The sequence below is a fragment of the Notechis scutatus genome, unplaced genomic scaffold (genome assembly GCF_049901735.1).
Source record: "Notechis scutatus isolate UNSWTSFEM ecotype Mainland unplaced genomic scaffold, rNotScu1.2 NSCUCTG21, whole genome shotgun sequence".
In the NCBI taxonomy this organism is placed as follows: Eukaryota; Metazoa; Chordata; class Lepidosauria; order Squamata; family Elapidae; genus Notechis; species Notechis scutatus.
Window position 1 is genome coordinate 19021 of NW_028263079.1, and position 23024 is coordinate 42044.

Consider the following 23024-nt stretch of genomic DNA (forward strand, 5'->3'; position numbering starts at 1 on the left):
GCGATGATGAAGAGGTCAACCGACTTCGAACGGAGAGAGACCAGTCCTCACAACACTCATTTCGACCGTGTGCCGGCTGTGGAGCAAATCACCCACGATCCGGCTGCAAATTCCTTGACGCACTTTGCCGCCATTGCGGGAGACGCGGTCACATCGCAAAGGTTTGCAGGAGCAAACAGCACTCCAAACCCCGACAGGCCGAATTCCAGTCTTCAGGATTCTTCGGCACACACCGAGAAAAATTGAACCACTCCTACAGAAACAAGCCGTCCACCACTTCCACCAGACGTGAAGAAACCAGGCGGGAAGAGACCCACCAAACAATCACCATAGGCCACGCTACATCCCTTGATGCTGGGAAAATCCGAGTAAAGGTCGCCATCGAAAACAAACCTTGCGTGATGGAGGTAGACTCGGATCTTCCCTCTCGATGGTGTCGTGGAAAACGCTCCAACAGCTCCTTCCAACGATTCGCCGCCAAGACCTTAACCCTCAGAGGGTTATACTCAAAGACTATCAGGGCAACCGAATTTCCGTCGTCGGGTCCCGCAGATTCCAGGTCTCATTCAAGGACCGCACCGTCGCACTACCACTGACTGTCGTGGATCGAGACAGGCCTAGTCTTCTAGGCCTGCAATGGTTCAGGCTGCTCGGAATCACTGTAGCCGGAGTCCACAAGGCCGAAAGCGTCGATTGGGAGGAAGCACTCGTGCAAGAATTCCAAGACGTTTTCGCGAACGGACTAGGTAAGTATAAGGGGACCCCAATCTCGTTTAACTTGAACCCTGAAATAGCACCCATCCGCCTTAAGCCGTGTCGGGTGCTGTTCGCCTTAAAGCCTAAAATCGACGAACAACTCGATAAGCTGATAGCGCAGGGCGTACTGGAACCCATCGACCACGCCCGTTGGGAAACCCTGATAGTGACGCCTATCAAGCCTGATGGGTCTCTAAGAATTTGCGGAGACTACCGGGCCACATTAAACCACGCACTGCAGCAAAGTGCTTATCCAGTACCGGTAGTGCAACATTTACTCCATTCTCTGGGCGGCGGAAAAGTTTTCGCCAAACTAGATTTAGCCCAGGCATATCAACAATTGCCTGTAGACCCAACCACAGCCGAGGCGCAAACAAGCGTAACACATAGGGGCGCATTTAAATGCAACGGCTCCAATTCGGGTAAGCGTCGCCCTGGAATCTTCCAGAGTTTAATGGAAAGGTTGTTACAAGGGATAAAAGGCGTTGTCCCATATTTCGACGATGTACTCATCGCCGCACCTAACAAAGACATCCTAGAAAAACGACTCAAAGAGGTTTTGCGAAGATTCCAAAATACAGGCCTCAGAGTAAAAAAGATAAATGCCACTTATGTACCGAAAAAGTAGAATTTTGGGATACCTCCTGGACAGCCAAGGAATTCATCCCACCGAAGACAAATTACGAGCAATTAAAAAGGCACCCACTCCAAGGAACAAGGCAGACCTACAGGCGTTCCTTGGACTTATCAATTTCTATAATGTGTTTTTACCCCACAAAGCAACAGTAGCTGAACCATTGCACAGACTATTAGACAAAAATGCAACGTGGGTTTGGGGACAACGGGAACAACATGCTTTCCAACAAGTAAAGAAATTGCTAACTTCTGATTCAGTACTTATGCAGTACAACGAGACTCTGCCGCTCACTATCACGTGTGATGCATCACCTTTGGGGTTGGGGCAATTCTGGCCCACGTGTTACCTAACGGAATGGAGGCCCCCATCGCGTTTTTTTGCGAACCTTAGCTAAAGCTGAACGAAATTATAGTCAGCTGGACAAAGAAGCTTTAGCTATTGTTGCTGCAGTTAAAAGATTTCACGAATATGTTTATGGCCGTGCGTTTACAATAATCACTGATCATAAACCGCTAATGGGGATCATTGCGGGTAATAAACCAACCCCGTATATATTGTCCCCCAGAATGACCCGTTGGTCTGAATTCCTGGCGGCCTACAACTACACCTTGCAACACCGCCCGGGAAATCGATTCTCCACGCCGATGCATTGAGCAGAACACCGCTCCCAGACGCTGTTGTGGATCCAGCCCCGACCCTCTCAACACTACAGATTGAAGCTCTACAGGCACCACCCTTGACGGCTAGAGACATTGCTTTTGAAACGAAACGTGACCCAGTTCTGCAACACATACTACGCTGGGTTGAACGGGGGTGGCCGACGGACCGAATTGCACCTGAATGGGCGCCCTTCAAAGCCTGCCAAGCCGAGCTATTTTCCCAAAAAGGCTGTATCTTGTGGGGCGATCGAGTCGTAATCCCTGGCAAATTGCAACAGACTGTGTTGGCGGTATTGCATGAGGGACATCCGGCATTGTGCGGATGAAATCACTCGCACGCAGCTACGCTTGGTGGCTGGGAATCGACAAAAGAATCGAGGCCTGGGTCGCTACGTGCCAACGTTGCCAGGACGTCAGCAACGCCCCACCGAAAGCAAGCCCAACCGAATGAGAACGCCGAGGGGACCGTGGTCCCGTATTCATATTGACTTTGCGGGGCCTACCAAAGGTCACACTTTCCTGATTACTGTCGACGCCTATTCTAACTGGCTCGAGATTCATCGAATGCACACAACTACAACCGACTCAGTTATTAATAAATTAAACAGACTATTTGCCACGCACGGGTTTCCGGATGTGTTGGTCTCGGACAACGGCCCACAGTTCACTGCATTGCCCTTTGAACAATATCTGGCTGATCGGGGCATCCGCCATGCGCTGACCTCGCCCGCGCACCCTGCGGCGAATGGACGTGCAGAACGCATGGTACAATTTGTGAAAAAGACCCTGCATAAAATGGAATTTGGCAACATCGACGAGAAAATCAATCGAATCCTCTTATTACAGCACATCACGCCCACAGCGTGACCAACAAAACACCCGCTGAACTTCTTATGGGGCGGAAAATACGATCGCACCTTGACCGGCTCCACCCCGCTCGCACCAGAAAAACCTTTCGGCTCCAGCAGCAAATGCCGGGAATTTAAGGTAGGCGATTTAATCTTTGCCAAAAACTTTTCCGGTGACCCGTTATGGATACCCGCAACCGTTACCCACCTCACCGGGCCTAGATCTTACCGCCTGCTAACAGACGATGGGAGGGTGTGGAAACGCCACATAGACCAACTCCGATCGAGATTACCACCCAGCGGCCATGACTTCCCCAGTTCACCAACTCAAGGGGGAGGGAGTATCGAGGAAATTGACTTTGATACAACTAATAGCAGGTCAACGGGAGCCCTACAGCCCAGCGAAGCACCGGAACGTGAAGCGGGGAGGGAGTTGATGTCATCAGGGAACTTTAATACGGGGGAAAACGAACTGCAAAACCCCGAAGAAACACGCAGTAGCAGAGACAACCACAGTGAATGCAGCACGGAATCGCCGTGCAGCGAAATAGAACTCAACAATGGTCATCCAAACGCTTCACCGGAACCGGACATTGGACAAAACCCGTGGAGCTGAATCATCAGAAATCATCATTTTATCACAGCTCCCTCAAACGGAACCCAAGGGGGAGGGGTGTTGTGAATCAATAAAAGTGAATAACCTAAATGCAAATTAGGGGTTGAAAACCTGCACACTTGATTGGTCCTTATACAACAAGTTGGGATTGGGCCAGAACCAGTCCCTGATTGGCCACTTTTGGGACTGTCCTTATTGGTCAGTAGTTGGAACCTGTTGCACATTTTCATTGGTTAATAAGGCAACAGCTAACCCTATAAAAGGGTTACTGCTGCCCATAGCATTGCTCTGTTATGTCTATCACTTTATTAAAGAGTTGAAGTCACTGGTCAGATGTCTGGTCTCCCTTATTCTCCATACTTAACACATGGTATGTGGGAAGGGCTTCCAAAGCAGCAGAAACTTTTTGACCCTTTAAAAATAAGAGTTGTGTTGTATATTTAAGTCACGCCAGAACAAAGAAAAATAGGATCTTCAGTGAGCACTTCACTGGGAATAAGAGACGCAAAAGAATGAACCATTGAAGCAATAGAAAACTCAAGTTTTCTTTGTCAAAAATTAACACCGGACATTTGGCATTGTGTCTGCACTATCTAATATTGATTGGGTTGAACTGATTTCTAGTCTGAGACTACGATATTGATTGTGTTTGTTTTCTGTTAATGCCCTAACTTGTACAGTAGCTAAAGGCTTAGCTTACACATCTCAGATATGTTGGCTCAGGAATTCTGGAAGTTGAAGCCTACAAATCATAAAAGGGCCAAGTTCACCATCCCTGATTTAAATAGAAGGATCCTTGGAGATTCAATTAACAGGTTAAACTTAGAATTCAGCTTGCTAAATCAGTACTCCAAATGTACTATGGGACAAGGCAAAAGGCACAAATAGGAACGATTTGCACCTGTTCACCTTTAAAAAGAAGTATGCTGTTAGAAAAATGGGAAGTATCATGGAAAGGTTGATATAGTACTGCTGAAGCAACAGTTATGAAAGTGTGGTTACTCTGTGTATATGTTAGGATAGCTTTAAATAGCTTTGCTAAGCTTTGTATTATGTACACTATGGCTAAGACGTTAGTGTTGTTGGAACAAATGTCCATCTGGGTTCAGTTCCAAGTGGGAAGAAAGACATTTGAAACATGGAGGTTGCTTGTAAGGATGGTTTTAATGTTTTAATGCTGGGTGATGTAATCTTCCCAGGTGCCATGTGGTGAGATGGGTAGAGGGCTAATCCTATCATGTCCTGAGGGCCATGTCTTAATCCCATGACCCTGGAGCTGGAGGGGGGCAAGGAACTGCTTTGTCTTTAAAAACATGTGTCTCTTTTTCTCATCCAGGAAAATATAATATTCTGCCTTTTTAATATTTTCTAGAATGTTTCGTTTTTCTAGGAGAGGGGTGGCTCAGAGGTGGTATTCAGCAGGTTCTGACCAGTTCTGGAGAACCGGTAGTGGAAATTTTGAGTAGTTTGGATAACTGGCAAACCCCGCCTCTGACTGGCCCCACCCCCATCTATTCTCCACCTCCCAAGTCCCAGCTGATTGGCTGGGTCTTTTGTTGTCCCTACACAGGAGAACGGAGCTGGAAAGCAGGTTAGTGGAGTGGGGTGGGAATGGAGATTTTACAGTATTGTTTCCCCTGCCATGCCTGCCAGGCCACGCCATGCCCACTAAGCCATGCCTACAGAACCAGTAGTAAAATTTAAATCCCACCACTGGTGCTAACTTTCTACAGTGTAAAACAGGCAGGAATTACTGTAAATACTTTCCGATTCTGACTTGTAAACTGTGGGAAATGCTCTATGAAACCCACGTCCACCCAGTCACATGACCACCAAGCCATGCTCACCAACTAAGCCACGTCCACAGAACTGGTTGTTAAAAAATTTGAATCCCACCTCCTGCTCTGAAGTATCCTCTATTAGTCTTGGAGCTGTTTAACTAGGAGAAATTCTTTTGGACTGTGTAGTGTAGTTTTTCCTTTAAACTTCAATACACTCTTAAAAATGTATGAAATATTTCTCAACTCAGACCTTTTAAATATTTAAATACTAGATCGATACCTGTGCTTCGCTACAAAACTATGTGATCGGGCTTACTTTTTGGGAGGAAAATAAGGAAAAAAATTCTGCCTCTGCCTACCAGCATCTGTCAAAATTTATCTGGCTAGCGTCCTGTCAGTGTGTGAGAGAGTTGTGGGCTGTTTGGAAAGTGAAACAGTATTTGCTGTATGAGCAAGAAGGAGACAGCAAGGTGCCTGGGCGTGGCTTAGCTCAACTGTTCTGTTCTGTACTAAAGCTAAAACCTAAAAGTGAAACTGAAACTCCTCTGCTTGTGTTTTGCATTTGAAAGAGATTTCTTTTCAGGTGGGGAGGAGTAGAACTGCTTAGCATCAGAGAGTGTTAATAATAATAATATATGAAATATTAATGCTCTGATGGTCATTTTGAAAAATCCTTTCTCAGTGCGTGCCTAGAAGCCAAGAGAATGTGCCAAATTTCAAGTTTGTAGGCTTTACAGTTCTGGAGATTTTGTGATGATGCGCGAGTGGTATTTTGCTTTCATATATAAAATATTTCCTAGCTCAGAGGTTTTCTTCAGCTTCCAAATGGTGTGGTTAATGGGACTCTCTTATGGAGCATCAAGGGGCGGATCCTTTGGCTCTGCATTTATTGGGGATAATTATTATTGGGGATAATATTAGAAAAAAGCTGTTTCTGTGGTTCTCCCCCTACTTTTTTTAAAAAAGCTTTATTCTCCTCTTGGAACACTGGAGCAATCTCTAATCTGTATTCCTCTCAGACATGCCCCATCAACACTTCAAATACTTAACATAGCTTTTGCTGCATTTGAAACACAGAATAACAGAGTTGGAAGGGACCTTGGAGGTCTTCTAGTCCAACCCCCTGTTTGAACAGGAGAGTCTATACCCGTGATGGCAAACCTATGACACGTGTGCCACAGGTGGCACGCAGAGCCATTTGTGCTGGCACACGAGCTGCAGGCAAACCTACCTCACTGCGCATGTCCGCGCCTCACAGCTGATTTTCGGCTGATTTTAGGCCTTTTTTGGCCTCCCAGAGGCTTGAGGAAGGCTTTTGCAGGCTTCTGCAGGCTTTTTAACTAGGCCCATTTTGTCACTTCCTGTTTTTCCGGAGATACCGGAAGTGATGAAACGGGCCTAGTTTTTGTCCTGAAAAGACTGCAGAAGCTTTCCTGAAGCCTCTGGGAGGCCGAAAAAGGCCTCAAACCAGCCGAAAATTAGCCGTGAGGTGCAGTGCAGGTAAAAGGGTATTGGTGTGGGGATTCAGGTTGCCTGCTTCAGCCAGTTTCTGCACCATCAAACTGTTCTGACCCAAACCCTTTTCCAATAAGACAAACAAAAACCAAAGGGAACAGAAACCTTTTAATGAGTCTTACAACTCCCCGGTTAAAAGGCTGCTGCCAACTAATTAACTTTGATAAGCCCGAACCTTGCCAAAACTGTACGAGACTGCCAAGAATCACAAACAAGAAATATTTCACAACACAAGAGTCCAACTTAAGATACTGTAATGTCCACAAGGCTGAGTTTCAAAACGTCTTTGCTTCCTGCAAAGAACATTCGCTTCACAGCTGGCTTTTATCTTCTTGAAGGAAGGGCCATTACCTTGCAGCCTTACTCCCGAGTCGCCCATGCTGTTGCAGCTGCTCTTTCTTGCAAGCAATCCTGCGTGCATGCACACTTGGCACAGGCTCCTCAGGAACCTTCTCATCACTGCTGCCTGCCCCCACAATCCCTGAAGGCAGCAGTCTACTCCCTAATGGTCCTAGCCCCTCATCTGATCCTCGCACTCCTCAGCTGTCCGCACCTGCTGCCAACTAAGCACAACACAAACACACATTGAGGTAACAGTTCAGTGGTGGTATTCAGCAAGTTCTGACCAGTTCTGGAGAACCGGTAGTGGAAATTTTGAATAGTTTGGAGAACTGGCAAACCCCGCCTCTGACTGGCCCCACCCCCATCTATTCTCTGCCTCCCAAGTCCCAGCTGATTGGCTGGGTCTTCTTTTGTTGCCCTGCACAGGAGAATGGAGCTAGAAAGCAGGTTAGTGAGTTGGTGAAAGGAATGGGTATTTTGCAGTATCCTTCCCCTTCCATGCCCACCAAGCCACGCCCACAGAACTGGTAGTAATTTTTTTTTTGAATCCCACCATTGTAACAGCTGCACAACAACTTTCTGATGTCTCTACTTCTGTTTACCAGTGCTTCTTCTGAGCCAGAAGTCCCTATTTTGTTTGTTTGTTTTCTTTGGTCAGCTGTTGCTCACATTGGAAGAAGAGCTTGAGGTTCCTCTCACAACCAGGTCTCCTTTCTTTCAGGATTCTCCCGCCGGTGGCCTCTGATTTCTAGGACCCCAAAGTGAAGGGGAATGAGAGCTTCCTCCCAGATAGGCCAAACTCTGGATGCAGACTCTGATTTCCTGCTCCTGCCTCCCTCCCCAAACACCAGGGGACAACCCACAATATTTCCCTTTTGCAATGAGCTCTAGCAAAATTTCCAGGCTCTGAAGCTACGAGGTTGCTGGGATTTCTGGTGTTGGGAGAGGGAGCCCTCTAGTAGTTCTTGCTGCTAATAAATGATTAGAATAGATAGAACTATAATTCTTTATTGGCCAAGTGTGATTGGACACTTATAAAGTCATACTATAGTAATTGTTCAGCTTTTGGGTAAGGGATTCCTCTATATATAATTCAGATTCAGTTTCAGATTCAGTTTCCCATTTCATTTTTCAATATTAGCTGCTCTTTTGTATTCAGATCTGGTCTTAGTAAAATAATGTAGCACTTGGGGATGAAGATACATCCCAGCAGACCAGCGCTGGAAGCCAAGATGGAGAAGACCTGCACGACCACCATATACTTTCCCTTGGTGCTCAGGTAGGTGGGTACAAAGGATATCCAGACGCTGCAGAAGACCAGCATGCTGAAAGTGATCAACTTGGCTTCATTGAAGGCCCCTGGGAGGTTCCTGGCTAGGAAAGCCACTATGAAACAGATGGTGGCCAGGAAGCCCATGTAGGTGAGAGCAATGTAAAACATAGCAGTGGAGCCTTCATTGCACTGCAGAATGATCTCCCCAGACTGTGAATGCATGTCAGAACCAGGGAATGGGGGCAAGACTGCTAACCAGATGGAACAAAGGATGACCTGGATGCTAGAACAGGAAAGGACGATGGAATTGGCCAAACTTTTCCCCAACCATCTCCTCACTCTGTTCCCTGGCTTTGTCGCCAGGAAGGCCAGCACCACCATGATTGTTTTGGCCAAGACAGAAGAGACAGCAACTGAGAAGATGATGCTGAAGACTGTTTGTCGAAGAAGGCAAGTGGCTCTCCTTGGCCGACCAATGAAAAGGAAGGAAGTGCAGAAAGAAAGCAGCAGGGAGACCAGGAGAACATAGGAGAGATCCTGGTTGTTGGCCTTGACGATGGGAGTTTCTCGGTATTTACTGAAGATTCCCAAAACAAAACTGCAGGTTAAGATTAGGAAGAGGGCAAAGGAGGTAAGGATGACCCCCAAATTCTCCTGATACGACAAGAAGGTGATGATTTTGGGGATACATTGGTCTCGGTTCTTGTTCTGACATTGATCTTCTGGACATTTGGTGCAGTGGTCTGCATCTGCAAAGGATAAGCGTAACATCTTCTATAAACGTATATAGTGGGCTGTCAGGGTTCCAGCGTTTGCCCTAATCAAATAATGAGCTTCAAGCCAAGCTTCAAAAAAAATAATAATCAAAAGATTTATTAAGAGCAACATGTCAGCATTATTAACCTAAATAAAGCCAACTCTGGTATATGTAATTTACAGTCACCTGTGACCCTGTTTCCCCCTCCCCCCTGGGTGTATCATCAATCACGTTCTCCAATGAAGGATTTTTGCAGGCAGAAGATCTAATAGCCTAGCGACAATCTTTGTAAGATAAAGGTGGAATGTGCTTCTGGTTTTAAGCTGTCGTACTGCTTCTTCAGATTTCCTCCCCCCTTGTTTATGGCAACTCAAAAACAGGCATAGGAATGTTTTACAAATTGACATGGGAATGATAATTTATAGTACGGGAGTCATATTTTGAACTCAGAAAACTCAAACGTAACCCTTTGTGTATTTGTTTTCATGGGAGCGGAGGAGAGAAAGAGTCATGAGTTTGTGTGTCAGCCTTGGAAGCCATATTTTACTTGGAAGCTTTGAGGCTGCCACATTTAGTGCCTGGTAATTTGGGAAGGGGGATTTTCTAGTGAGTAGACAGGGGTGGGATTCTACCGGTTTGGATCGGTTCTATAGAACCAGTTGTTATGATTCTGCACAGTTCAGAGAACTGGCAAATCGTGCCCCTGACTGGCCCCTCCCCTCTCCACCCTCTTCTCCCAGTCAGTTCTTATTGCGCAACGTGCATATGCCCAACATCACTGACTCTTTTCTCCCCTGCCCAGTCACTCCTTAAGGTATTTCTTCCCCCCTCCCGATGATCAGCTGTTCCGATGATCAGATGTGCCGGGATCCCCCTCACTGTCTTACTGCTTCATCCAGGAGGCTTCCCTGAGGCCCAGGAGGCAAAAAGGGTGTGCGGAGTGTGTGTGTGTGTGCTGCACTCCATTTTTTTGCCTTCCTGGGCCCCAGGGAAGACTTCTGGGAGCAAAAACGTTCCCGCCTCCGAGGCTTGCCTGAGGCCCAGGAGGCAAAAAATAATGGGGAGGGGGGTGCTGCAAAAAAAAGAAGCCACACCCACCCAGTCACATGGCCATGCTCACATAGCCATGCCTACAGAACTGGTTGTTAAAAAAATTTGAATCCCACCCCTGTGAGTAGAACATTAGACTCAACAACATTCTTTCTCAGAAAGTCAAGGACATGTTACCCTGGACCTGGAGGGGAGTGTCTGGAGGAATGTCTCCAGTTGAGACTAGTGTTTGATTGGACGATATAATGGACTTGTGGGTGCAGGGGACGTATCTTTGATTTTCTTTTGGGGAAGGGAAAACCTGGAACTCTCAGATTTGGGTTTTCCCAGATGTGCCAATACGACAACTCTAATAAAATGGAACTTTGAAGAAATGCTTGCGTTGGATTTTCTTGAGTTAGAGTTTGTTTGTTGGAACGCTGACAGTGTGTTTGTGTATATTCTTGCCTGCACAAGTAAGTCACCAAAAACTGATAGAGAGAAAAGGTAGCTGGGTTAAGCATGGGTAGAGTCTGAAGCAAGACATGCTTTGTTTGCCAAAAAGTCTTGTTTCCTGGAGGATTTTTCCTGCCTTTTTTCCTTCTCTGGGGGACTGTTGAGACCAAAATGTAAGAAGATAGATAGAGGAAGAGGGAGAGAAGAGAGGAAAAATATCTCAATGACAAAAACGCTTCATAGAAAAGATCTCTAGGAACTTTTGATTCTTTTCCCAAAGACTACCTTGATTTTTAAGTCACCCACCTTCTTGAGTGGAGATGCTCCCTTCTGCACAGGGGATGCAGTCATAACAGCAATTTGGTTTTCCCTCCTGGACTACCTTGAAGTATCCAGGTTGACAAGCCTCCACACATCGAGAGTATGGCCAGGGCTGAAAATGAATGGAATTGGCATTTAGAACCATCGGCACAACTGATCAACTATGAAATGAGACATAGAGTTGGAAGGGAGTTGACAAAATAGGAACAACCTGTAATGGAGCAATGGTTAGAATGCAGTATTGTAAGCTAACTCTGCCCACAGTCAGGAGTTCAATCCTGATGGGTTCAAGGTTGACTCAGCCTTCCATCCTTCCAAGGGTCGTAAAATGAGGAGCCAGGTTTTTTTTTACAGCACCACCCAATATGCTGATGTTGTAAACTGCCCAGGGACTGCTGTGAAGCACTATGGGGTGGTGTATAAAATCTAAGTGCTATTGCTAGATTGAGCAAAACCGACCATTCCAGAAATGGAATATTCTGGAAAACTCTGGAAGATTCATTTCTCCTTAGGACCATGTTAAGCTGGCCAGTCCAGGTTGGTCCAATAATTTTCTTGAAAGTAATTCTTAAACTTGGAAAGCATTTGTGATAATCCAGTCATGGTATTCTGGACAAAGTAGACCTACTTTGGGGGTGGCCTATTGTTTGGAACAGTACCAACTGCTTCCCATTTGTAAGTTGACTTCTGGAATATTGCCAAAGCAACTCTGGAACAACTATATCATTACTATTCTGAAACGAAATGGATATTCTAGAATTCCCCAGCATCTGTTCTATCAAATCTCTGGCCACAGCTTCAACTTGTTGAATCTATATGCATCCAAATGAACAAATGCAGTTTTACTTCTCTTCTCTTAAATCTTCCCTCCATTTCCTTTTATACTTGTGTCATTTCTCCCTGTGTTTTTGGGACACAAAACTTCCTTCTTAGAGTCTAGAAAACACCTTGCCCATTGTTGATGCTGAATGAAAGGAATATTAATGCACTTCCATTATTGCTGATGCATGCTACATAACTGAGGAAGCCAAAGAATACTAAGAAAAAGACAGTATGTGCTTCATCAACTATAAAAAAAGCCTTTTGATTGTGTCAGTCAAAACAAGCTGTGGAATCTGCTCTTAAAATCTCATTGCCTTCATGAGAAACTTATATACAGATCAGAAGGACTAGGGATGATATGATAGCAGTCTTCCAATATTATAAAAAAGATGTTGAGACTGGAAAGAGGAGAGCAACAAAGAAGATTGAGGGCTGAAGGCTAAAACATAGGAAGAACAGTTTCAGGAATTTTGTTTGTCTAGTCTGGTGAAAAGAAGGACTTGGAATGACATAATATCTAAGGGGGATGCCACAAAGAAAAGGGAGTCAAGCTATTCTCCAAAGCACCTGAAGGCAGGACAAGAAGCAATGGCTGGAAAATAACTAAGGAAAGAAGCAACGTAAAACTAAGGAGAAATGTTATGACAGTTAGAACAATTAATCAGTGACCCAGGTTGCCTTCAAAAACTGTGGGTGCTCCATCACTGGAGGCTTTCAAAAAGTGATAACTACTTGTCTGGAATGGTATAGGCCAGTGGTTGCTAACCTTTTGGGGTTCCTGTGCCAAAAATTGCACGCGCACCAGCGTGTACACACTCATGTGCCAGCACCCAGAATGCAATGCGTGTGCCCTCTCTCCAGGCCCCCTGCGTATGCATGTACAATCCTCCCTCCCACCACCCCCTTACTTGCAGTGCACCTCACAGCTGATTTTTTGGGTGGTTTGAAGCCTTTTTCGGCCTCCCAGAGGCTTGAAAAAAGCCACTGCATGGCTTTTCAGGACGAATTATAGGCCCGTTTCATCACTTCCGGTATTACAAGAAGTGATTAAACGGGCCTATAGTTTGGCCTGAAAAGCCTTGCAGAGGCTTTTTCCAAGTCTCTGGGAGACCGAAAAAGACCTCAAACCAACTAAAAAAAAAAAAAAAGCTGTGAGGTGCGCACATATGCAGTGAGGTAAGTTTGCCTGCGGCTCATGTGCCAGCACAAATGGCTCTGCGTGTCACTTGTGGCACGCGTGCCATAGGTTCACCATCACGGATATAGGCTCTCCTGCTTGAGCAGGCTACTAAATACCTCCAAGATTCCTTCCAACTTTGTAATTTTGTTATTCTTCACCTGGTTGTTCCATTTGGACCACATAATGGCTTCCTTGTTAATGCTGAATTTGATGCTTGCAGATTTCTCTCTTGCTAGACTTCCAAATTTCACTCTGGTGGCTGACCTATTTGGAAACCACACCCAGCTCAGGATGTCAAAGTCAGCCATCAAATTTCCATTTCCATTCGCATACATTCCATCCATGGTGTTATTGTAGATCTGGGGGTCCTTCAGGAAAGGGTGGAGCTACAGAGAGGAGATGGAACAATGTAGAAGATACATTACCAGTTTTGTTATCTCAGTCACGGAAATACCACATCTGCATCTCTAATGGTTCCTACAAATCATTTTGTGTACAAAAGGGATGGTTTTGTTTTGAATGTTTGTGTTTGATTTCAGAATTTGGGGTAGATATCATCAATCTATAGGGCAGTGCATTGGTTAAGAGGCAAGGCTTATTGGCTGGAATTTCACAGACAAAACGCCCCCCTTACCATGATGCTGGAGGCCAACTAGGCCACACACACCCATGACGGGTGATATTCAGCAAGTTCTGACCAGTTCTGGAGAACCGGTAGCGGACATTTTGAGTAGTTTGGAGAACTGGCAAATACCACCTCTGACTGGAGAGTTTACAGTATCTTTCCCCTGCCACGCCCACCAAGCCACGCCCACAGAACCGGTAGTAAAAATTTTTGAATCCCACCACTGCCCCATGACCATGCCCACCAGCAACTGGGCGGGGAACCTTTTGCTAAAATTTTTGAAGCCCACCCCTGGGTTCAACCTTTTGTACAAGGCGGGGAAGGGAATACCTGCCACGGCTGAAGCTTTTGAACTTCCAACGTATCTTTTCTTGCCATTATTGTCCTCAGGGATAGGGAGGAATAGGCTGCATTTAAGGCACGGGCCACTGTCCATATGGCATTGTAAATTAAGGAATTGTCTAGTGAGAAGATCCTCTCAATTTTCTCTTGAGGCAGAATCTCCAGGTTCTCTTTCTCTGAACACCTTGCCCAGCCTTTCACAGACAAGGCAGGCTTTGCATATGAACAGTGAAAATGTTTATGAGTGAACTTCCTCATAAGATGGTAGAAATATTTAAAACCATCATAACTGGTCCATTTTTTTGTCTGGATATGAAAAGAAAAAATACTGTGGGTATATCTGAAAGGGAAATCACTATATTTTATCTCCTTAGTGAGGTCCCATAAAGCTGTTGTGATCCAAACTTTCTCTAGAACACGTTTTCTCAAGCGTTGAAATATATAATCGGTAATAAGTATTCCATTTATGAAAGATGTAAACTCTGCATAGTAAACAAATACATTGATTTGCCTCCATTTGTGGAAAACAGAAAACAGATAGTTGAAATTCTTGGTATTCATTAAAAAGGGTTGTGCGAAAACAACACAGATGCCATTCTGTGCCAGCACAGGAGTGAATGTCCTAATGAAATGTTCTCCATTATCAGTGTCAGCGGCAAAGAGGCCTGTGAATGTCCACCGAAAGTATTGGAGCAGTTTAATAATGCCCAAGTATTGGGCCCCTTCTTTGGGGACGGTCTGGGAGAAAAAAGGAAACTGAGTTTTATCACTCATGGATGGTGAAGTAAAAGTGTAGCTGATCTGAAATAGAAAACCGAAGAACGATGCTTAGTGATATGGTAGTGAAAAAGTAGTCATAACAAAATGACTGGATGTTTAATTCATACATAGCAATTATCTTTCTTCATCTAATTTCTACCTGTTATCGCTAACCACTCATAAAATCTATTCAATGTTAAGTAATATTCTGTATCTCCTTTGTCTTCTATTTTTATTGTCAGTCTATCCATCTCTGGATAGTCCAAAATTTTCCAAATTATATCTTCATCTGATGGAGCGTTCTCATTTTTCCAATATTGTGCAAATACAATTCTCGCTGCTGTCGATACATGTAAAATTAAGGATATAGTCCCTTTATCATAGCTTTCTGGTATTATGCCTAATAAAAATATTTCTTAGTTTCAAATCTATATGTTGCTTAACCATCTTTTCCAACCATGTATGTATTTTCATCCAATATTTTCTTGCTTTCATATATGTCCACCACATATGATAATAAGTACCTGAGGTCTGATTACACTTCAAGCACTTGGTGGACATATTGCTAAACATTTTTTGCTAGTCTTGCCGGTGACAAATGCCACCTATAAACATTTTATAGAGATTTTCCTTCTATGCAGTAGCCATTGTCAGTTTGTAGTTCCTATCCCAAAGTTTTTGCCATTTGTCTAATTCTATAATATACTCAAAGTTTTTGTCCATACTATCATTGTTTCTTTAACTTGTTCCTCTTCCATTTTATAATGTAATATAGTAATTATATATCTTTTAAATCAGTTTTTCATCTGTTCCTAATAACATCTTATCAAGTGCTATTGGCTCTTTGTAAAAACCCCATGTTTTCACATCTTTCTTATATCTTGATTGTATTTGCAAGTGTGGCCACCAAGCTAAGTCCACCCCTTGGTTTTGTAGTTCCTATCTAGTTTTAAATTCACCATAAAGATGGTTTATAACTATAAGTATGCCAATATAATCAACAGGATTATAAATGAGCTAACATAAAGACAAGTTTGGTTGAAATCATTCTGTTGTACCACTACTATTGTTATTAGCATTTATGTTACAATTTCTTTTCTTCTTCTTCTCTTTTCTTTTGTAAATGATATGCCCTGACAATACACTGTATTCAAAATGTTTACATATGAATAAAGAAAAAAGAAAATGACTGGATAACTTGATGGACACAATGGGACAGTGCAACACCTGAAGGCAAGACAAGAAGCAATGTATGGAAACTAATCAAGGAGAGAAGCAACCTAGAACTAAGGAGACATTTCCTGACAGTGAGAACAATAAACCAGTGGAACAAATTGTCTTCAAAAGTTGTGCATGCTCTAACACTGGAGGCTTTAAAAAAAAAGCATTTCATCAATGGACATTACGAAGGCTAAAATTGAGAGGAAATCCAAGACTTTTGTAGGAGATGACCAGGTTGAGCCCAAGGGAGGAGTCAAGCATGAGTTACTTTATGCCCCCAAGCAATCTACAGTAAATTCATCCCTCCTGGAATTCCATTGAATTTTTGTCTACCGCCAACTCGCCTTGACTGTTAGTAGTTCAGATTCTTATAGAGAGTTAGCATGGAATAAACTTGTAGTCTTTTGAATAGCTTCGCTTCCTGGTATCTTGTGCCAGGCACCTCCTCTTATGAGAAGTGACAGTGAATGTCAAGATGAATAATTTGAGATCTGCCCAAATATAAATTCTGTAGTATTGCATTATATTTGCTCATTCAATGTGGCTGAGAGGTATTGTTTTCTGGGTGTAAAATAAAAATACGGTTCTGTTTTAGCCTTTAGGGCAGCCTGAGTATTAGGTTCAACATGGTAGTTGTTACTGTGAAACTAGGGACCTTGGTTTTAAAGGAATCATTTCAAATAAATAATTGTCCAGTCTCTTTTTGAAAGTGATAGAGCAGCCACCACTTCTGAAGGCAAGTTGTTCCATTGGTTGATTGCTCTTGAGGAACACTGATTCTCAGCTCACTCCCCTCAGACATTACATCTCTTCCCACCAGTCTCTTTAGGACTCTAATGCTGGGAAAGATGAGTGAAAAGAAAGAGAAGAAGACAACAAGGTGGAAGGTCACAGTTGCAGCATCAATGAGTGCACTGTTGGAAGACCTAACAGATCAGGTTAGGAATAGATTGCCATTGAAAAAATTTAGATGTGTGGTCATTAGGAGAAAACAAAACAAAACAAAAACTTAAAGTCATGCAATCAATCAATCCACCCATCAATCAATGAACATCAAACCATGGACTGAAATCAAACAACGGATGGAAACTAACCAAGGAGAGAAGCAACTAAGATTCTAGCAACCTAAACAATTAACCTATAGAACAGTTTGCCTTCAGAAATTGTGGGTGCTCCATCACTAGAGGCTTTCAAAAAGAGACTGGACAACCATTTATCTGAAATGGTATAGGGTCTTCTGCTCGAGCAGGTGGCTAGACTAGAAGACCTCCAAGGTCCCTTCCAACTCTTTTGTTATATGTATGTCTTGTTTAGGAATACGAGTCCATAAATACGCAGCATTTGTAGACATTTCCGAGTAAAAGTCTCATATGAAGAAAACAATAAACTATCCTTCCACTCACATACCTGTGCTATTTTGTATATCCCCAATATAGCAGCAATGTGGATGGATATGTCAGAATCAACCTCTTCCAGGAAAACCAGTATGTTTTTCTTCCTTCCACAGTGGTAGTTGGGAACATTGGCCTCTCCAGTTGACAGCAAGTCCAGCAGACCATCCATAGTCATTCGTCTGTTTTTAAAGTTGTCTTGGACACTGTATCCCAGAGTGATGTTGGATAAGAGGTGGGAATCTTTGTTGATCTCCTGAATGGCAAAAAGGAAGGACAGAATTTTCCAGTACATCACATCTCCTTCCCTGAAAATATATGCACATTGTGTCATCATTCTGCATTGAGGAAAAGTAAGGTTCCCGAATTAAGGATCCCTGCCTAATTCTACTTCTCTGCATTGCTGAATTAAAACAGAACTCTAGACTCTAAGATTCTAGGAAGAATGCAGAGAAGAGCAACCAAGATGATTAAGGGAGTGGAGGCTAAAACATACAACGAACAGTTGCTGGATTGGTATGTCTAGTTTAATGAAAAATAGGGCTAGGGATGACATAATAGTAGTGTCAGCATTCTAGAAGACTAGAAGACTTCAAAGATTCCTTCAACTCTGTTATTCTGTTAGAACTGAAGCAACCTGGACAATTGTAAAAAAAAAGACTATCTTGGCCCTAAAATGCTTCCTGGTACTGATCAGGCATCTTTCTACCTTCCTGGGTCTTATGAAACAGCTTTCTCACAGTCCAGTCACTCCTTGGGAACTTTGCAATTTATAATTGAACATATGAATGGCTTGTGTGGGAATGTGTGTGTATGAGACAGATCAGGAGAAAAGCCATGTGAAGAAGGAAACTATGTGAAGAATTGTAGTGAATTACTAGCTCTTGTATACCTTCAAATGAATGGTTGTGGTCTCTTTCTATGTTTCTTTGCATTTCCACCTTGCTTTGATTTCCTGACAATACTCATGTACTCAGTGTCCCTTGTGGGATGCATTTTTGCACATTTGTCTATGAATTTTATGAAGTGACTGGATGTCATCTTGCTTATCTATTCCGTCAATCTTGTTTTACATTCTGTTTTTATCAGTTTTGTCTCTGCTGATATTGTGAACTGCCCAGAGCTGTTTTGGAGTTAGGTGGTGCTCAAATCTAATAAAACCAATAAGTCAAATAATCAAAATAGAGCTGGAAGGGACCTTGGAGATCTTCTTGCCCAACTTCCTGCTCAAGCAGGAGATCCTATACTATTTCAGACAAGTGACTGTCCAATCTCTTCTTATAAAGCTCCAGTGATGAAGCACCCACAAATTCTGAAGGGAAGCTGTTCCACTGGTTAATTGTCCTTATTGTTGGGAAGTTACGCCTTAGTTTCAGGTTGCTTCTCTCCTTGATTAGTTTCCATCCATTGTTTCTTGTCCTGCCTTCTGGTGCTTTGTGACAACCTCTCAAATACTGGATTACTGCTATTACGTCACCCCCGTCCTTCTTTTCTCTAGATGAACCAAACCCAGATCCTGCAAGTGTTCTTCATATGTTTTAGTCTCCAGGCCTTTGTTCCTCTTAGTTGTTATTCTCTGAACTTTTCCCAAAATCTCAACATCTTTTTTGTAATGTGATGACCAAAACTGGATGCAGTATTCCAGGTGTGATCTTGCTAAGGCTTTATAAAGCGGTACTAATACTTCACATGATTTTGATTCTAGGCCTCTGTTTATACAACTAAAGGATTGTATTAGCTTTTGAGTTCCCTCCTAAGATCTTAGCTTTGGCCCATCTTGGAATTTATTTGGGTAGCTCATACAAGAGACTTAATTTGATGCATGAAAGATCTCAAGTGGCATTTCAGAAAATGTGTGCAAAGCTTTGTTAAGGTGAATCTTACTTCATGTTTGCGTATGTTAGGGATAACATTGTTTTACCCTAACTGTTTTGGGTAAAGATAATAAAATGATGAATCATGGTTTGTCACATAAAGTGTATGTGACTTTAAGCTAAAGGAATGTAATTAAGGGTGCAGCTGTAAAAGTACTATATAAGCAGCAAGGCACTCTCTGGCTCTTACTGGCTGGCTTATTGAAGACTGCATTCTTGCTGGATCGGGGAGGAGAAGAAGTGTTGGATTACTTTGAAGATATTTCTCAACAGAGAGAAGATAAGTTTTGGACAGATTTATTATATGTGTACTGACACTGGCTATTCTACACGGACTTTGCAAATAGAATATCCCCGACAAGACGTGACTGAAAATTGATATATGACTAATGGACTGTTTACATGACTATGCTATAATTCTTAAATGGAATAAACTATATTTTTGGTAGCACAAGCGTATCTGTATTTTTACTGCGTGTTAACTAGAAAACTTATCTCACACATTTACCTGTCTTCCTATCTGACTTCGCTGCACGTTCTGTTTAGTTTGTTTTCCTTAACAACCGTTGGGGAATCCAGGCTTAACAGCGTTGGTTAGTGTGTGGTATGCAGCAGGCCTATTAAGTTATCTTGCAACCAAATGCATTGGATAATCCCAGAAAATGGGTTAATTGAGCAATCAGGACTTGTGTGCTTTGTGCAATTCTGTCCATTTTGCTTAGTTAAAAGTGGGGGAGAAATACAACTCAGAAATCGCTGAGCAAAATATGCATATGCCTACCATCCCTGTCCTATTGTCCCCATTTACTTGTACCTATTTCCTGTATTCCTACTCATGTTTATACTTATACCTATTATCTTGTCAGCGATTGACAAATTAAATAATAAATAAAATGAATAAATCAAAGTTTTATGGTCTTTCCTACATCAGCTGAGTGAGGAAATCAAAAACTGGAAAGAAGATAGAAGATAAGCAACCTAGCAGTGTAAGATGTGGACAGAGGATAGCAAGAAAACAAAGAACCACAAAAACAGTGCTGTAACTTAAGAGCAAATTCACAAAAAATAGAAATATATCGAAATAGGAATGTCAAGAGTTATTGTGCAATCAGACTCACTCTTCTGAAAAGTTCAATTCAACAATTATTTAGTAAACAATTGAGATTTAAAAAGAAAATCAATTTCACACAATACCAACTTGATAAATGCATAAAATAGTACTGTGCCAAGGTCAGATAAAAAGCACAGACCGTGATGTAGCGCCATCACCTGTGGGATGACTTACCCATAAAATTTTGTAGAAGGACTCGCATTAAAGCTAAATGGCTGAATTTTAGCAAGATTGGTGGCAGAGAAGATCCCGGTAATGAGGTGGTCTCCTGCCTTGTAATAATTGATTGGGTTTACTGCATCCCTCCTGATAGTCAAGAGGCATTTGGCACTGAGTATCCTGCAAGTAGCCTGTGGCAACAGGAAGAGCAGCACGAGAAGCAGAAGCAGCCAGACCATTCCTGATCTGAGGGATTATATCACCTTAGGAGAAGCACAGAGTCTTGTGAAACAGGATTGCATTTCAGTGGGTTATCTAAGTCATATGAAATCCAGCAAGGATTTCCCAGTGGTAGAACCAGAGTCAATACAGTAACACAACACCTGCCGGCTGGGAAGCTCAGTCCAGCTTCCCAGTGGCATGAGATATTTATGCACTAACTTTACTGCTGGTAAATATTATTATATGTTGCCCCTGAGTCTGTTGTTTATTTCAAGGCCAGTTTCCAGAGGGGGAAAGAATCCCTTGGCATGAAGGCAATGAAGAAAACACAGACATTCTAATAATTGTGAGGCTTATTGTGTGAAAACTTAAGGGCTGTGTGAACCCATGTTCTGGAGCCAGTGGAGAATTACTCATGCAACTCTTACTGCAAATCAAGGAAGGTGATGAATAGAGGACTGGAGGCTGAAACATATGAAGAATGGTTGCAGGAACTGGGTATGTCTAGTTTAATGAAAAGAAGGACTAGGGGAGACATTATAGCAGTCTTCCAATATCTCAGGGGCTGCCCCAAAGAAGAGGTAGTCAGGCTATTCTCCCAAAGCACCTGAGGGCAGGACAAGAAGCAATGGGTGGAAACTAATCAAGGAGAGAAGCAACTTAGAACTAAGGAGAAATGTCCTGACAATTAGAACAATGAATCAGTGGAACAACTTACCTCCAGAAGTTGTGGATGCTCCAACAGTGGAACAATGAACTGTATATCTTGGGGGAAAAGTTTATTGTTTATGCTTACATTACTTGCTTACTGCACAACTACAGCTCTTTATCAAACCAGGTCAAGGTCAACGGCCAGATGACTGCATCACCACCTGAAGATGCCCCATATGACATTATACACATCTTCAATTGGATGGACTATTTGAACTATTGTGGATGGGAACGATGCCATCACTTTGTATATGTGTTTTTCGCGTGTAAATCCTTAGATCTAGAATTCCTTTGATGGAATTGATTTCCAGTAAAAGTTTCTTTTCTCTATACTAATGGATCCTAAGGGTGTCTTTCTTGGATTTTGAATGGAGCACCATCTGACATAACACTTCACAGGATCTTGATTCTATCACTCTATTAATGCAGCCTCAGAGTAAATTCTGTTTCTTACATACAGATGTGTGACCTCATGAGGCAAGTTCAAAAAGAGTGGACACATGTGAAGGATGCTATTATTGCTGGAGGGAACATAACTCATCACATGCTTTTCAATTTCATTGTACACATGTTGTGCATTGACAATAAATATTTGATTAATGCTGTGGTTGAGTTTTTCAAATTCTTACCCTGTAGTTTAACAGATACCAAAGAAAGAAAGCACTTCCTCTCCTATCTCTGATTTTGTCAATAGAGGCCAATAAAAGAAAAGACAGAAAATGAGTGTGAACTCATTAAAATTTGGAACAAAAGAACCCAACAAAACATAAATACTAAGTACTTGCTAATAATATTTTTACTAGTTATTTTCAGAGAAAAGTGTATATACACAGAGATGTTATTACTTAAACAAATAACAAACAAACAAACAAATAAACCCCCCAAAAAATTTACCTAATGCAAAATTCACTGTTGGTTGCTTTAAAGTCATCATCTGTAGATACTAGCATTCCACACCAAACTGGGACAATTTGCAAAGTGTTTGAACTCAATGAGTAACTAAAGAGGGTAGGACTCTACCAGCTTCTGGTGTTTTCAATGTTTACCTAAAGCTCTAAATCAGATCCAGTGATTAAGCACAATCTATATTCTGGAGGGCATATATGAACGCCATTTTGGGGCTGGTCATCCCAAGGTGGAGATTCAGATTAGCTTGGACTGGCAACCTTCAATCTTTGCAAAATTCTAACTTTTGTCCAATAATTCTACTTCCTTCTACAATTCTGGGCATTGTCCCAAAGTTGCTTTTCAAAAGTTAACTGGGTTTTATTTGTTTTTTCTTGAAAATGTTTGCTTCTCATCCAAGAAGCTTGTCCATTTCTTCACAAGCTCCTTAGGTGAGAAGCAAAATGTTTTCAAGAAAAAACAACAACAAAGGACTCTATTGTTGACCTCTGTTCAACAGTACTGTTACTGTTAATAGTACTATTAATAGTACTGTTGTCTACTGTTGACCTCACCCCATTCCTAAGAGGTCTTTAAGAGGTGTGCATAAGCGCATCAACATGCCTACCATCCCTGTCCTAATGTTCTCTTTTACTCATATCCATTTCATATTTTAATAATCATGATTATACTTATATCTGTTATCTAATACATGCTTGACAAATTAAATAA

At 42.6% G+C, this 23024-nt stretch overlaps 1 protein-coding gene across 3 annotated transcripts; it reads right to left on the reverse strand.

The window, feature by feature from the left end:
- Window positions 1–8148: 8148 nt before the first annotated feature.
- LOC113430194 (vomeronasal type-2 receptor 26-like) lies at window positions 8149–20854 on the reverse strand. Of its 3 annotated transcripts, none has more exons than XM_087948587.1 (6): window positions 20490–20854; window positions 17347–17638; window positions 13948–14760; window positions 13151–13378; window positions 10976–11102; window positions 8149–9176 (listed from the first exon to the last, which is right to left on the reverse strand). In XM_087948587.1, exons 1-6 carry the CDS (start codon window positions 20711–20713, stop codon window positions 8266–8268), a joined length of 2595 nt encoding a protein of 864 aa, XP_087804713.1. In that variant the 5' UTR covers window positions 20714–20854; the 3' UTR covers window positions 8149–8265. The 3 variants fall into 3 exon arrangements, with proteins under 3 accessions (XP_087804713.1, XP_087804712.1, XP_087804714.1); XM_087948586.1 differs by having other exon boundaries at window positions 13109–13378; XM_087948588.1 differs by having other exon boundaries at window positions 13109–13378; window positions 17347–17586; window positions 20490–20568.
- Between the last annotated feature and the right edge of the window lie 2170 nt (window positions 20855–23024).

What these genes read in the sequence shown, in the direction of transcription:
- LOC113430194 (XM_087948586.1), bottom strand. Translation starts at nt 20,713, where the DNA reads ATGGTCTGGCTGCTTCTGCTTCTCGTGCTGCTCTTCCTGTTGCCACAG. An exon ending in GGATATACAAAATAGCACAG is followed by an intron (nt 14,761 to 17,346) that starts GTATGTGAGTGG and finishes TTTCTATTTCAG; the next exon opens with ATCAGCTACACTTTTACTTC. An exon ending in GAGCATCTCCACTCAAGAAG is followed by an intron (nt 9,177 to 10,975) that starts GTGGGTGACTTA and finishes TATCCTTTGCAG; the next exon opens with ATGCAGACCACTGCACCAAA.